General features: G+C 39.8%; 5 protein-coding genes across 5 annotated transcripts; all 5 read left to right on the plus strand.

Moving 5' to 3' along the window:
* Positions 1-5,746: 5,746 nt before the first annotated feature.
* PHYBLDRAFT_6992 (hypothetical protein) lies at positions 5,747-6,256 on the plus strand (the record flags this gene model as incomplete). Its single annotated transcript, XM_018442184.1, has 2 exons — positions 5,747-5,975; positions 6,084-6,256. Coding segments are annotated over 2 exons (402 nt in total), but the record flags the coding sequence as incomplete, so codon positions are not given.
* Positions 6,257-8,641: 2,385 nt separating this feature from the next.
* PHYBLDRAFT_158707 (hypothetical protein) lies at positions 8,642-9,351 on the plus strand. Its single transcript, XM_018433840.1, has one exon. The coding sequence runs from the start codon at positions 8,657-8,659 to the stop codon at positions 9,320-9,322; it is 666 nt and encodes a 221-aa protein (XP_018292512.1). The 5' UTR covers positions 8,642-8,656; the 3' UTR covers positions 9,323-9,351.
* Positions 9,352-10,377: 1,026 nt separating this feature from the next.
* Positions 10,378-11,577, plus strand: PHYBLDRAFT_91462 (hypothetical protein; the record flags this gene model as incomplete). Its single annotated transcript, XM_018443767.1, has 5 exons — positions 10,378-10,436; positions 10,660-10,769; positions 10,852-10,955; positions 11,032-11,144; positions 11,235-11,577. Coding segments are annotated over 5 exons (729 nt in total), but the record flags the coding sequence as incomplete, so codon positions are not given.
* Positions 11,578-12,494: 917 nt separating this feature from the next.
* On the plus strand, positions 12,495-13,205 carry PHYBLDRAFT_144919 (hypothetical protein; the record flags this gene model as incomplete). The annotated part of the gene is made up of 2 exons (XM_018431320.1): positions 12,495-12,969; positions 13,084-13,205. The coding sequence occupies 2 exons, from the start codon at positions 12,495-12,497 to the stop codon at positions 13,203-13,205; spliced, it is 597 nt and encodes a 198-aa protein (XP_018292514.1).
* A 51-nt stretch (positions 13,206-13,256) lies between these two features.
* PKC4 (protein kinase C) lies at positions 13,257-14,613 on the plus strand (the record flags this gene model as incomplete). The annotated part of the gene is made up of 6 exons (XM_018439982.1): positions 13,257-13,435; positions 13,553-13,665; positions 13,715-13,824; positions 13,934-14,000; positions 14,115-14,207; positions 14,363-14,613. Coding segments are annotated over 6 exons (813 nt in total), but the record flags the coding sequence as incomplete, so codon positions are not given.
* Between the last annotated feature and the right edge of the window lie 777 nt (positions 14,614-15,390).

Genomic DNA, 15,390 nt, shown 5'->3' on the forward strand with positions numbered 1-15,390 from the left:
TTTTATTTTATTTTATTTGCTTAAAGAAGATAAAGAAGAAGAGACATATAATATAGCAGAAAGTATATATCTACATTCAAAAGAAGAAGAAGAAGAAAAACAGTAAAAACCTGAATTAAATATACAAAACAAGACAACAATATAACACATTAAATAGATAAAATAAATAAAGAGAAAAGAAAGCAAAAAAAAAAAGAAATAAAAGAAGAAGAAGAAGAAGAAGAAAAAAAGTCATCATGAGTATCGCAGGCTCAGCATCCTCACGCGGCACCCACTCTCGTTCACCTTCTCGCTCACGATCGCCTCCTTACAGTGATGGTCGATACCCACCACGCTACCAATCTCGCTACGATGCCTACAGCTACAGACCACGAAGCGGCATGTCTGCAGCCTTGGACGATTATAGGGAAATGCGAGAACGCGACCGAGAGAGAGAACGAGATCGATCGCTGATGATGAGAGACGACCGATACCTTCCTAGAACACGAGACAGGTAATAAGGCTCAGGTGTCATGAGGGGAGCCTGATTGACCCCTTCCTCCCTCCAAATCAATATCCTTGCAGAGACGACCGTTACACGCCTTACTACCGTGAAGACATCCCACCTGCCCATCACTACCCCACAATGATGGCACGCGATTATGCTAAAAATTCATCCGGTTCACGGAGAGAAGGTAAACAAGGCCAAAATAAATAAATAAATAAATAGCTTGTTTAACATACATGCATATGTAATTATGTAATTATTTATGTGCGCATTTGCTCTATAATTATTACTTTTTTTTCTAATTATTTAATTATAATTATAATTGTATTTTATTTTATTTTACTTTTGACTCATTGTTCATTTATTTATTTATATTAATTTCTTTTAATTTTTATTTTATTTTTAAAAAAAAATCATTAAAATTCATACTTGAACAAAAACAGCTAGCATTGAACGACCAAAGGCATCAGAATCTACAACGAGTAAAGACCCGAAAGATGACAACAAACCAATTGAATCTTATACAAACACTCGGTATCTTGATTGGCGTGATCGAGACCGGGATCGAGAGAGAGAACGAGAAAGAGAACGCCGTTACCGTGAGGAAGACAGACGTCGTGAATATGATCGGAGGAACCGTGATCGTGACAGGTAAAAATAAAACAAAAAAATAATATATATATATGTATATATTATTACCTACACCCACACCTATGCCTATACGCATATATATATATATATATATATATATGTATATATATATATTTTAAAAAAAATTTAACAGTTATATGATGCGCTATGAGCCTAGTCCTTATGGTGCACCTCCTCTGACATCAATTGGTTACCCTGCCCCGTTTGGCGGAGACTCATATCGACCCGAACGAGACAGAGATCGTGATATCCCCCCATCTCCAGGACACATGTACTACGAACGAGATCGACTAGACGAACGTGACTTTTATCGACCCGGTCGCACTGATTTTGAACGGTATCGAAACCGTCCCGGAAGGGGAGGAGGGGTAGGTGACCGTGTATGGACTGGTGGTAATGGTAATGGTAATGGTGGTGGTGGTGGTGGCAATGGTAATGGTGGTGGCGGTAATAATGTCGGTGGCGGTAAACCTGATATACGCTCACGCGACCATCGGGATCCGAAGAGCCCCAAATCTGCTGGCCCATCATCATCACTATCTTCATTCAAAGATAAAATGAAAGATGATGGCGAAGGCGACGGAAAACGGCAATCAATAGAAGGAGACAGACGATCTGACACCGAAAAATCATTCCTCAAAGACGATTATCTACGTAAGAAAATTATAGATATATCTATACATATAGATATAGATAAATACATATACACACATACATACACACACATATATATATATATATTCAATAGATTTATAAATTTATATAGAATAAAGCAAAAAAAAAAAGAATTACTTAAATAATTAAATAAAATAAATAAATAAATAAATAAATAAAAAGAAATACACAAAAAGGAAGAAAGAAAGGAAGAAGGGAGAGAAGAAAGACAGAGGAATAAGATGAAGATACATATCAGACATTAAGAAAATGGAGATATGAAAGTTCAAGAAGTCTCACTGTACAAAACTATTAGAAGAAAGAAGAGATAAACAACGGGAAGGAAAGGGACCTTTTGGATTTGCGGACGATTCACGAATAGACGACTACGAAATCATGAGCGATTCTGGAAGACCTATCGGAGGAATGAATACATCTTCATCATCGTTCAACAATCGCCAAGATATGTCTTCACCTCTCGGTTCGCCAATGGATACTCTCGAAAACGACCACGATAACGACCGCGAACATAGCTATGACCATGACCGTGATCGAGATCGAGACCGTGACCGAGACCGAACCAGAGACCGAGAAAGAGACAGAGACAGAGACAGAGATAGAGATAGAGACCGAGATCGTAACCGCAATCGTAACCGCAACCGCGACCGCGATCTTGATCTTGATCATGATATCGACCTCGATAACGATCACGACAACGATGCTTCTTCCACGGACACTGCCGATATTTTCAAAGATTTAGGTCCCAAAGATCCTTTTGGTCGAGATCCTAGCTTCAAAAAAACATATTCTAGGGATAGTACTCCCAGGAATCTTTTTTCTAGGGACACCTTTTCCAAAGAACCTATCTTTAAAGACACCACATCATCCAGAAATTTTAAGGATAATAACATTCCTGTGAGAGAGTCTCTTTTCAAACCGTTTGTATCTGGCAGCAGCAACATTTCTCCCAAAGAATCCTCTGTCGACGAAAAACCTGCAGAAAATAATATTAATAATATTAGTAGTTGTAGTGTTAGTAGCAACAACATCAACAACAGCAGTACCAGCAGCAGCAGCAAGAATGACTCTTTCGTAAAAGAAACTGCCGAAAAAGATTCTGGTTCAAAAGAACTGACTATAAAGGAACATCCTCTCAAGGAACCTGTCGTAAAAGAGGAAGCTGCTAAGAATGTCGACACAAAAGAAAACCCTGTTAAGGAACCAACTGCTGCGAGTCAATCTGCTAACAAGGATCAAATCACTAAAGTCTCTATGGTGGTAGAAACACCAGTCAACAAAGAAGCTTCGCACAAAGAAACTACTTCTACACAAAAATCCTCTTCCACGAAAGAATCGATTCTAAAAGACGCCTTTTTCAAAGAAGCAGCTGCCGAGAAAGAGTCTGTCGCAAAATACAGTGTCTCAAATGTGGTTCTCACGAAAGATCAAACTACAAAGGAACCCGTAACAACCGCCGTAAAAAAACCCTCTGTAAAAGATGTAGATCCCACTAAGAAGCCTGGAGTGAGCGTGGTAGGCACAGCGGCAGTGGTGGATGAACCTCCGGTCAAAGAAAATGTGGCAAAAGAAACACCAAAGGAGTCTCCTTTCAAACTATCTTTGTCCAAGGTATCTAGACCTAAAGAACCCACACACAAAGATAGTCTACCAAAATCAACAACTTCGTTATCATCAGCAGCAGCATCATCATTAGCAGCAGGAGGAGAATCTACTGCTCACAAGCTCGAGTCACCCTTGTTTGCTTCAAAGTCTCCAGTCTCCAAGAACGAGCCGCCGAAAGAGAGTGTGTCAAAACCATCTCAGCCTGAATCTACTCTCCCAACTGAAATCGTTTCCAAAGACAATAAAAACAACACCAGCAAGGCTACAACAGCTGACAATGTAGTGGAAAAAGCAACAGTGTCATTTGGGGCTTTCAAAGTTGGAACAGCAGCAATAACATCAACAGAACCATCTTCATCATCGATACCACCACCATCATCAGCTACAGAAACAGCAACAGCAACAATAACAAAATCATCATCATCATCATTATCATCAGCAATAACATCATCGGCTATAGTGGCAGAAGCAACCGGTAATAAAAGATCAGAAATAGTAGAAATGGAAACAGAAGAACATATTTCAGATCCCATGGAGACTGATACAGATGTCGTTCAAGATAACACAAAAAAATCTGAAATAGCTGAATCTGAGAATGTTTCCAAGGAGGTGGAAAAAATGGATACATCAGAAACAGTTACATCAACAGTAGAAGCACTGCCACCACAACCATCAGCATCATCATCATTAGCAGGATCAGCAGCACCAAAAGCAGCAATCGATAATATGATCAATGAACCCTCTACAAAAGCTGTTACGAAATTCATTCCTATCCAACGACCCCATTCATCACGACCTCAACAAGCTCCTTACCATCGAGGATTGGATCAACAGGCACAATCACAGCGTACTTTTGAGTTCCACAGACCACCCCAAATTACTACTACTGCTACTTCTACTGCTGCTGCTACTTCTCAAACTACAGCTGCAGCCCAACCATCATTACCTACCACGACAGCGACCACCACCACCACAACCACAGCCGCCAATACAACATCCACAAACTCTTCCCGACCTCTTGAATCGCCACGCACACCTACTACACAACGCTCACAATTCTCTCAACGTTCAGTAGATAGCCAGCGCATGCCACAGTCACCTCAGAGACCGTTGGATGGACAGCGTATGCCACCATCACCGCAGAGACCTTTGGATGGACAACGCATGCCACCATCACCGCAAAGACCTTTGGATGGACAACGTATCCCACCTTCACCTAAACGGCCTCTAGATAATCAACGTGTCCCACCGTCTCCTCAAAGGCCATTAGATAGTCAAAGAGGCCCTCTCCCACAGCGACTACCTTACATTCCTCAGCGTACAACCGATGCACACCAATTACATCATCAACAGCAGCAGCAACAATATCAATATCAGCATCACCAACAGCAACAACAACAACAACATAGTCGTTTTGCGAATACTCAGCGTACAAACATTCAACACCCTTCTCAACGTGCAACTGATATTCAGCGTACAACCTACAATCCTACTCGAGCACCATATACGCCTCCTTATCGCTCTCTCCAACGCTCTCCTGAACGTACTGTTGAACAATCGTCACTTTTAGAGCAACAGCAGCAGCAGCAGCAGCAGCAACAACAGCAACAGCAACAGCAACAACAGCAGCAGCAGCAGCAGCAACAACAACAGCAACAACAGCAACAACAACAACAACAACAACAACAACAACAACAACAACAACAACAACAACAACAACAACAACAACAACAACAACAACAACAACAGCAGCAGCAGCAACCACAACCACATCAACCTCGTCCTGCTGCACTAGAAGTCTCAACTAGAGAAAGCGAAACACCAGAAACGTCTTTGGGTGACATCCAGTCCCTGACACAAGAACAAATCGTGGAACGTATTGGACAAATTGAGAATGACATTACTATGTACGAGGAAATTCTGGTAGAGAATCAGCGCCGTATGGAGTCTTCCAATGAAGACCGTGACATTATGGACGATCGCAGCACAACCGAAGAGATGGCAGATGAGGCACGTCAGGATGAAGATGACACCAGGGCTGAAGAGGAAGCCAAGCAGCATGCACTGCAGGTGATCAGCGAGAGCAGTCAACCCTTACTATTGTCCGACATCAATCAAATGCCATTCTCGGCATCGCCTATTCTCAGAAAACGACCCCAGCTCCTGATTAACCAAATCCACACCTCAGATGACAGCGATGCACTCTTATACGAAAATATCATCAAGGATAATCAAAAGACAGCCCAAGAAAGCTCTCTGGCAATCGGGGGATGGCAAGGACACCCTGATTTACCTAGTGACTGGGAAGATCCTCAAAAGTGGTCAAAGCCTGTTCACGAGCGCGTGGAAGATTACAGCTGTTACCAGGCCAATATCGAGGCATTCGGAAGACTCAAGATATCTGTAGCCGGAACACTTGCTGTCCGTAATGAAGCACTGAAGAAAAAAGAGCGTAGACTGAAACAGGAGTTCAAGAATCTTTATGAGCAGTGGACTGAAAAGAACGTCGCGTTGGACAGAGTGCGAGACCATGAGCGAAAGGCATCTGAAAAATACTCATGTCGCCCATCGAGTTCTCGGAAGAGGGTAGAAGAAGAGCCAGAGGAGTACACGGACGGAGTGATATTTACAGGAGATCATGATGCACTGCGGTTCAGACAGGATGGAGCTAATCCGTACCATGTTCCAGGTACTGGATCCTGGACATCTGATGCAGCTCGCTCTGAAGCCGAATTGTTAGAAATCATCCAGTCTCTCGAATCTGCTGAAATGAGAAACCCTGAGTTGCGTGCCAAAAAGACAACTGCGACCATTCCACCCATGATTCTTGACGTACGGGAGCGTATGCGTACCTATGATGATCGTAGTGGACTTGTAACCAATCCTCTAAAGTACTATCACACCGGACCTGACACAGGAGATGTGTGGACCCAGCAAGAGATGACTACATTTATGGAAGCGTACATGCAGTATCCCAAGCAGTTTGAAAAGATCTCTGTCGCTGTAGAGACCAAGACCGCGCCCCAGTGTGTGTTGTTTTATTATCGTAAAAAGACACAGATTGACTTTAAGGCGTTGATGAAAAAGGGCAGGCGTGGTAAGAATAAGCGTAGAGATCGTCTGGCGGCTGCGATTAGAAGAGCAACCGGCGACACATCTGCACCAAACACACGCAAGGCCAAGAGCAAGGGATCTGCGTTGATGACTGATATTGGTGAGGCTCAGGTTTCTCGAAAAGCTAAAGAGAAAGAATCCGAACGTAAGAGCCGCGAGCTACGCGAGTTGGAAGAAGCAAACGCGTACTGGGATGGTGTTAATGAGCGCAAGAAAGCCAAGACACGCGGAAGTGAGCGATTCGTTCAGCCTCCATTTCCAACTACTCCTACACCACCCACTACAAATATAAGTTCATCTACTCCTCCTAATCCTCCTACTACTATTACGACTACCGCTACCGCAACACCTACAACTGCTAATACTGGTGCTTCCGCGGCTGCTGCTGCCGCAGCCGCCGCCGCAGAAGCAGCTACAGCTACTAGTTCTACTACTACTACTACTACAATCACAGCCTCGGCTCCTTCAAACTCCTCCATGACCACTGTATCACCTTCAATTCCAAGTTCTGCTTCTGTTAACAACTCATCTACGGTACCCGAAGAAGACAGTCGAGACAAAAAACGCTTACCGCGTCGCAAGGGTCGATCTCCTCGCACCAACTTTTCGGAACCTTTTGTAGAAGAGATGGCTCGGACTTCCTCAGCTGAGAGTAAAGCAGCTCGCAACTTAGAAGAGAAGAGAGAGCAAGAGAAAGAACGTGAGCAAGAGCAAGAAGAGGACGAAGAAGAGGAAGAGGAAGATGATGATGAGGAGAAGGATGCGTACCATCCAATATCTACTGCCAAATGGTCTGATGGGGACAAGGATGCAGCCATCGGAGCCTTCAAGATACATGGACGCAACTTTGTTCAGGTAGCAGCAATGGTGGGAACAAAGACTGAAGAACAGTGTCGCAACTTCTACCACAACTTTAAACGCAAGCTTGGACCTAATGTATTTAATGAAGATTCTACCACAACGTCGACACCAACACAAACACCAACACAAACACCAACACAAACACCAACATCAACACCAACATCGGCACCAGAATTAGCTCCAGCGCCAGCATCGACACCACTACAAGCACAAACAAAGGCAAAAACACAAGCACCAGCACCTGCACCAGCACCAGCTCTAGTACCAGCTCTAGTACCAGCTCTAGTACTAGAGCCAGTTCCTGTCTTAGCGCCAACACCAGCACCAGCACCAATTATAGTGCCAGAGCAAACTCCAGTTTCAGCGCCGACTTCAGTGCCATCGTCAGCGCCAGTATCACGGCCAGTGCCAAAATCAGTGCCAGTGACAGTTCCAGCATCAACATTGCCAACAAAATCAGCATTACCATCAACATCAAAGCCAGCATCAATGCCGGTGTCAACGCCAATGTCTGTGCCGATGTCAATTGTAGCACCAAAACCAAAACCAAAACCGGCTCCGGCGCATATTCCGACACTAGCACCAACCACGAAATTTCATATAGAGAGTAGCAATCGTACTGCTAATACCAATATAAATACTAGTAATAGTAGTAAGAATAACAACAATATTAGCAATAGTAGTAGCAGCAGTGCGCATACTAGCCGACATTCTATTTTTGTTGGGAATATTCCTGAAGTATCACCTGTGAGCAATACTATCAGTCGAGCAGGTCTCAAGGCGGAAGAAGAAGATGCAGCTGCAGCATTAGTTGGAATGTTCCAGATGGGAGGTAGTCGAGACGAGAAACCTGTTTCTGTACCACCACCGACAGTAATACAATCGACACCAACAATCCAGTCGTCGTCGATGTCTTCGATTCCCACAAATCGATCTCTGGGTCATCATTCACGTACACCGAGTGTCCAGGATGAAGGGCCAGTATCTCGGTCATTTGTTTCTTCTCACAATGTACCCGGATCAACCCGTCGACGGAGGGCTCGTACATCGTCTAGTAAGATAGACAACACACCCGAAGATAATGACTGGATGGATGGAGATTATGGAGCACGGTCTGTGCCTCGTCGTCCTGGACGGACGGCCTCAATGTCATTTCCGGAACCAAAGCGACCGACTTATTCATCATATTGGTCTGTATCTGAGAAAAACGACTTTGTGTCATATTTGAAGCAATATGGAAAGGATTGGGAACGGTTAGCGAGTGCGATGAAGAGTAAGACGGCAATTCAAGTGCGGAATTTCTACACAAACAATGAGAGCAAGATGCAGCTCAATGAGATTGTTAATCGGCAAGAAACCCACCAGGAACCACCATCACATCAGGACAACAGTCGGGAAATGCCTCGAATGGGATCTGCCTTTGATAATTCGCCGGGAAAAAACAGCAGCAGCAGCAACAACAACAACAATAATACTAATACTAATAACAATAATAACAATAACCATGCGGCTGCTCAGGCTCATTTCCAGGCATTACAAAATTTCCCATTCCCCGCGCCTTTGGTTACAAGTGGTGAACCTGTTGTGGTTCCAAAGCCAAGCTATGGTATCGGACCTACTTCAGTTGGATATTTCCCTCCAACCCACCGCCAGCCAATGCAACAAGACCCACGTCGTATCCAAATGGATCCATATGCTTCTTATTCTTATCCCACTGGAGCATTCTCAATCCACGAACCCTCTCAATCTACTCCCACAGCCTCCCCATCCACCTCTGCTGCCGTTGCCAATTCTTCTGGTCGTTCTAGACCATCTGGACACGGTGCAACACTCCCGTCCGCTGTTACCAAAGTAGCTGATTTACTGAATAGTGACGATCCACCTGAATCAACCTCAACAAAGCAAAGTTGGAAGGCTTGGTTTGGTGAATGAAAAATAAAAAACAAATACTTTATACACATACACATACATACACACACACACACACATATATATATATATACATATATATAATTATACATAAAAAATACATAATACATAACATAGATAATATATTGAAATATATATGTATATATGTATATATATAGCAAAGAAGAAGAAGAAAACAGATAAAGAAATACAGGTAGTTTATATAACAATTTCACAAAGGCACCTAACTAAGCTGGAATGGTATTAAATTCATTCCCTAAGGATAAAGCAAGTTTATTAGATAAAATATCGATTAGTTTTACTCTGAATAAATATCAAATATAGGCTTTTGCACCACAGATCTAGGAATCGTTTGCACAGGGTCTAGATGCAATCGATAGTATATAAGAAAAGATGATTGATGATAATGACGTTGAAGAAAACATTTTTCTGGAAATGTATTCTACAATCGTAAAGATCAAATAAAGTACTATTATGTTGGAGTAGAGGATCTATGGGAATCTAAACTAATCCACAAAGAATGTCTTGTTTATAAGCAAACAAGAAAGGCACAGACATCAAGATGTTAGAGTTTTTGACATTTTGAATTAATTATAAGGTTTCGGGTGTGCCAATTTAAGAGTTCAATTATAGTAAATTGCCTATAAGATTAATTAAATTGAATCTAAAGATATGATTAGATGTACAGACTCTCTGCTATCCCTGTCTCTATCTGTCTGCTATCATCTGTCTGCCCTCTATAGGTTTGGATGTGGATGTAAATGAGGGGGTGGCTTGCTATATATATAAAAAGCTGTCACATAGGAATCGAGCGCTCTTTTTTTTTCTTTTTAAAACTGGATATTAAGATTTTTGGTTTTTTTTTTGGCAGCTTTATTCGACAGCAAAACCAATATAGATACACACACACAAACACACATATTGCATACATACATTACAGACACTACAGAAATCATACACCTTTATCTCTGTATTATTTTTGCTTATAGTCGGTTCAACCCAACCCAACTCAAACCCTACCCTTCTTTTACTTACATTACATCTCAACTCTTGCCATGCAGTCTGACGAGGTGATCTGGAACGTTATCAACCAGCAATTCTGCTCGTACAAAGTCAAGTAAGACTTGGAAAAATAAAATAAATCAATCGACGATCCGGAAAGAAAAAAAAAGGAAGAATGAATTAAAGAAAAGGGGAAATGAAAAACCAAGTACTCTTTTTCTTTTATACCTTTTCTTATTCATATTCTTCTTCTTCTTCTTTTCATTTCATTTCTCTCTTTTTTTAAAAAAAACCCCTTCAAATGCTCACCATGATTCTTTTGATTTATTTATTTTTAGGACCGTCAACCAAAATTTCTGCCGAAACCAGTACAATGTAACCGGTCTTTGCAATCGTCAATCATGCCCACTTGCCAACAGTCGGTACGCAACGATCCGTGAAGAAAAGGGTAAGAATATAGCTTAAATTGATAATTGATAAATGATAATAATTTAAGGGGTAAGATAATAATAATATTTAATTCAATACAGGTATTATCTACCTTTATATGAAAACACCTGAACGTGCACACTCACCTGCAAAAATGTGGGAGAAGGTGAAGCTATCCAAAAATTACGCACAAGCATTAGAGCAGGTAAATATATATACATACGCACATTTATAAAACAATATATTTATACAATTCTGTGGTGTGAATTGGGGGTAAATAGATTGATAATGCAATGATCTACTGGCCCAATTTCCTTCAACACAAGTGCAAGCAGCGTTTAACAAAGATTACACAATACCTCATTCGCATGCGTAAATTGAAGCTTAAAGAAGCGTAAGTTGTGTACATGCATGTATGCATGCATGTTTGTGTATAAAATTTAATATATACGATCATTTACTGACCCACCATTTAAAATTATAGTGACAGACCACAGTTGATTGGTGTAAAGAGAAAGTTGGAGAAGCGCGAAGCAGCACGCGAACGCAAGGCAGAGGCAGCTGCACGACTAGAGAAATCAATTGAAAAGGAATTGATTGAGCGATTAAAGAGCAAGGCCTATGGTGACGCACCCTTGAATGTCAACCAGGAGCTCTGGCAGAAGATTCTTGATCAGGATCTTGAGGATGCTGAGGATGAGGAGAGTGACGAGGAGAACGAGGAAGAAGAGGATGAGGAAGAAGAAGAGGATGAGGGAGGAGATATTGAATATGTATCTGATCTGGAAGAATCTGACATTGAAGATATGGAAGACGGTTTTGAATGGGAACAAGAAGAATCACCAAGCAAGATCCGTCATGTCGACGCTTAGATATAAAAAAAAATGAATGAATGAATGAATGAAAAAAAAGAGAGGGGTAAAAAAAATTATACATTCACACTCACACTCACACTCACACTCACATGCGCACACACACAAACACTACACACTACGCACGTATATACATATACATAAATATATATATATATATAATGAAAAAAGTAGAGGAATAAGAGGAGAAAGAAGACCAAGAAAAAAAAATAACATCATCACATAACGCACACATAGCAAACGCTTCAATATATTATATATATATATATTTTAATATCATTTTTATTATCATTTTACATGTACACAATATATATATATATATATATATGTATATATGTGACATTCCGTTGACTTGGGTTTCTTTAAAGAAAACCCCAAAGTAAAAGGAGGTTTTTTTTTGTATTTTTGATTTGCTTATGTTTCTCTCCATATATATACATATATACTTATACTTATACTTATATAAATATAAATATGTATTACTCTATTTCCCCTTGGACTTTATTCTTTGTCTCCTTTGAACGTGACTTTTAAAAAATAAGGGGAAAAAGAGGAGTTTGGGGGGAGGATCTTGTACGCATTAAAGGCGAGTAATAGACATTATAAGACAATTGATAAACCTATATCTCTTTTCTTCTGTTAAACAAATTTAATATACATTTCTATAAATCTTATAAATATTTATATTTATATTTATATTTATATTTATATTTATATATATAAAAAGTATATAGACAGTAAATAAATTATATATATATATTTATATTTTATATATATATATATATAATATTGGTATAGAAAATATATCAAAATATTGAATATTGAATATTGAATATTTGTATATGATAAATATCAAATATTAAATATATACAATGTCGCCATCTATCCCTATGCCAGAACATCCTCTACCTTCCTATTATTCAGGGAACTATGCTCGTATAAGATCAATTTTGGGCTTCTCACAAGCCAGGAAGCTCGACAACCCAGTATTTGTAATCCCTGACAATTTTGGGAATCTATCCCATCAAAAGGGAAACAAGAGCAATAGCTGGCTCAGTAATCAGTTCAAGAAAGATACAAAATCCATGCGGCGCATCATATCTACACCAGACACCTCTCCGTCCAATTCATGTATCCCGGCAGCATCCTATTGGAAAAACAACGTCAGCGGAAGCACTTTCAATGTACCCATTCCAGATAACGATGACAGTATCGATTTTATGGAAGGAAGCGTTATAGAAGAATTGCCCTATCTACCGCCAAAAAAGGCCCAAGACCGACACCAATCCCATCGACGTTCGTATGCAGCCAACAGTATCAAAGTCCGTGAAGCCCAAGTCGGTCCAAGTAGGTTCGTCTACACCTTTAATTTTTCTTCTTCTACTACTACTTTTGGTTTTGCTTTACGCAAGAAATATCTATACAATTGTTATGGAATTGAGTTTATATTAAAAAATAAAGACTTGTATAGCTTTTACCGAGTTAGGATGCTTGGAAAAGGCGACGTTGGCAAGGTGTACTTGGTACGGCAAAAAGGAACTGACAAGCCCATGGCCATGAAAGGCGAGTCTCCACGAGCTTAGTACCAGTAACAGTATCCATATCAGTGTTAGACATTAACAAATCAATCGATAGTTCTATCCAAGAAAGATATGCTTAAACGTAATAAGGTCAAGCGTGTTCTCACCGAACAAGAGATCCTTTCGAGTTCAAATTACCCATTTATTGTCACACTCTACCATTCCTTTCAAAGTAAAGACTATCTTTATTTTGTGATGGAGTACTGCGTTGGCGGTGAATTTTTCAGAGGCAAGTACTTATTCAATTAGTATTTCAACAAATCATAAAATATCATTATATAAAAAAGTCATTTGTCTGCCTATCTAATAATCTAATTATATTTATATATCTCTATAGCTTTACAGGCAAGACCTGGTAAATGCTTGGACGAGAATGGGGCCAGGTTTTATGCAGCAGAAGTGATTTCAGCCCTGGAATACTTGCATCTTCAGGGGTTCATATATCGTGATTTGAAGCCAGAGAGTGAGTCCCAGCTTTGATCTGGTTACTTAAACCTAACCTCACTTGTCAGACATTCTGTTGCACCACACTGGGCACCTCATGCTAACCGATTTTGACCTGAGTAAACAATCCTTTTCTCCTTCTCCACCTGCTATTATCAAATCAACCTCACGAAACAAGGTAACATTACTCCACTTAAACTTTACTTTATTCTGACAATTTTATTCAACTTTATATATATATATATATGTATTAAATAATGAATCATTCAAAAATGAAAATGAAATAGGATCCAATCATTGACACCAAGACATGCATATCTGATTTGCGTACCCACAGCTTTGTAGGCACAGAAGGTATGACTCGATAGTATATATTAAGGATAATAGCTATACTATCATACTTAAACTCAAAGAAAACTCCCTTATCTATATATACATATTCTTTATTTCCTTATTTCTTTCTTTAAGAATATATTGCACCCGAAGTAATCAAAATGTGTGGCCACACAAGTGCAGTCGATTGGTGGACATTGGGAATATTTATCTATGAAATGCTGGCAAGTTTTCTTTTCCTTCTTCTTCTTTTTTTTTTCTTTTTACTCAATTTCACGGTTTCTCTAAGTTTTACTTACCTGTTGCGGCATATTGCTTTTTGTAGTACAGTACCACTCCCTTCAAGGGGGCATCGCGACATGAGACGTTTTCAAAAATACTAGATCAACCCGTACCTTTTCCTGAGCAGCCCTCATTTATGTCGTCTTTACAGTTACGAAATAAGAATAAGCCAAAGACAACTGAGCTGCAGGCGGTTTCGGGACTGTGTAAACAGTTAATACGACGTCTCTTAGACAAAGAAGAGACCACACGTCTTGGATCTCGGGCAGGTGCAAGCGACGTCAAGGCCCACCCGTTCTTTCAACCTCTTAACTTTGCTCTACTGCGAAGTATGATACCTCCCATCGTTCCTGGAAAAAACCTACAGAGTCCATTCTATTCCCGGCCAATGCATGACAGTAGTAGTCTTGATCTTGACAAGGACAGTGCTAGGTATGATCTTCCTGGTCATGATCCCTTTTCAAACTTCAATTCAGGTAACTTGTTTTCTTTTGCGTGTGTTTGTGTGTGTGTGTGTGAATTGATCTACAAAGAAATACTGGTTCTAATGATATGTACTTCTTTTTTTAAAAAATAAATAAATTAAAATAAAATTAAAATAAAATAAAATATATATATATAAAGTGACACTGCACCACGACGGCGATTCTGATTCAGACACTGTGTATGAAGCTACACTTGTTTGAAGACAAGCAAATATATATATATATATATAAATAAATAAATAAATAAATAAAACAAAATAAAGACATGTGTTTGTCGACACTGTTGTATCTGGATCATTAAAATAATATGTAACACATTACACTTAATATCAAGAAATATACTGGATATGGTATTTATTAAGCTCAAGTCAACAGCTAACAGCAGCAAAAACAGTAACAAGAATAATAGCATCAATAGTATCAATGGTACTCTTCAATTGAAGTAACTATTGGTATCTCATCCCCAGGTAATTATTTTATAGTCAAAAACCAAACTAAAATAAATAAATAAAATTAACAGCAATTCATATAGGTCCAGGATAATTAATATATACAGCCTGAACCCTTTTTCAAATGACCTTTAAGCACACCCAGCAAGAGATATATAGACAAAGAGAAAGAGAAGATATATTCAAATATAAATG

The sequence above is a fragment of the Phycomyces blakesleeanus genome (assembly GCF_001638985.1).
Source record: "Phycomyces blakesleeanus NRRL 1555(-) unplaced genomic scaffold PHYBLscaffold_9, whole genome shotgun sequence".
In the NCBI taxonomy this organism is placed as follows: domain Eukaryota; kingdom Fungi; phylum Mucoromycota; class Mucoromycetes; order Mucorales; family Phycomycetaceae; genus Phycomyces; species Phycomyces blakesleeanus.

Excerpts from the sequence above, each read along its gene's own strand:
- PHYBLDRAFT_158707 (XM_018433840.1), top strand. The coding sequence starts at position 8,657 with ATGAAGAGTAAGACGGCAATTCAAGTGCGGAATTTCTACACAAACAAT.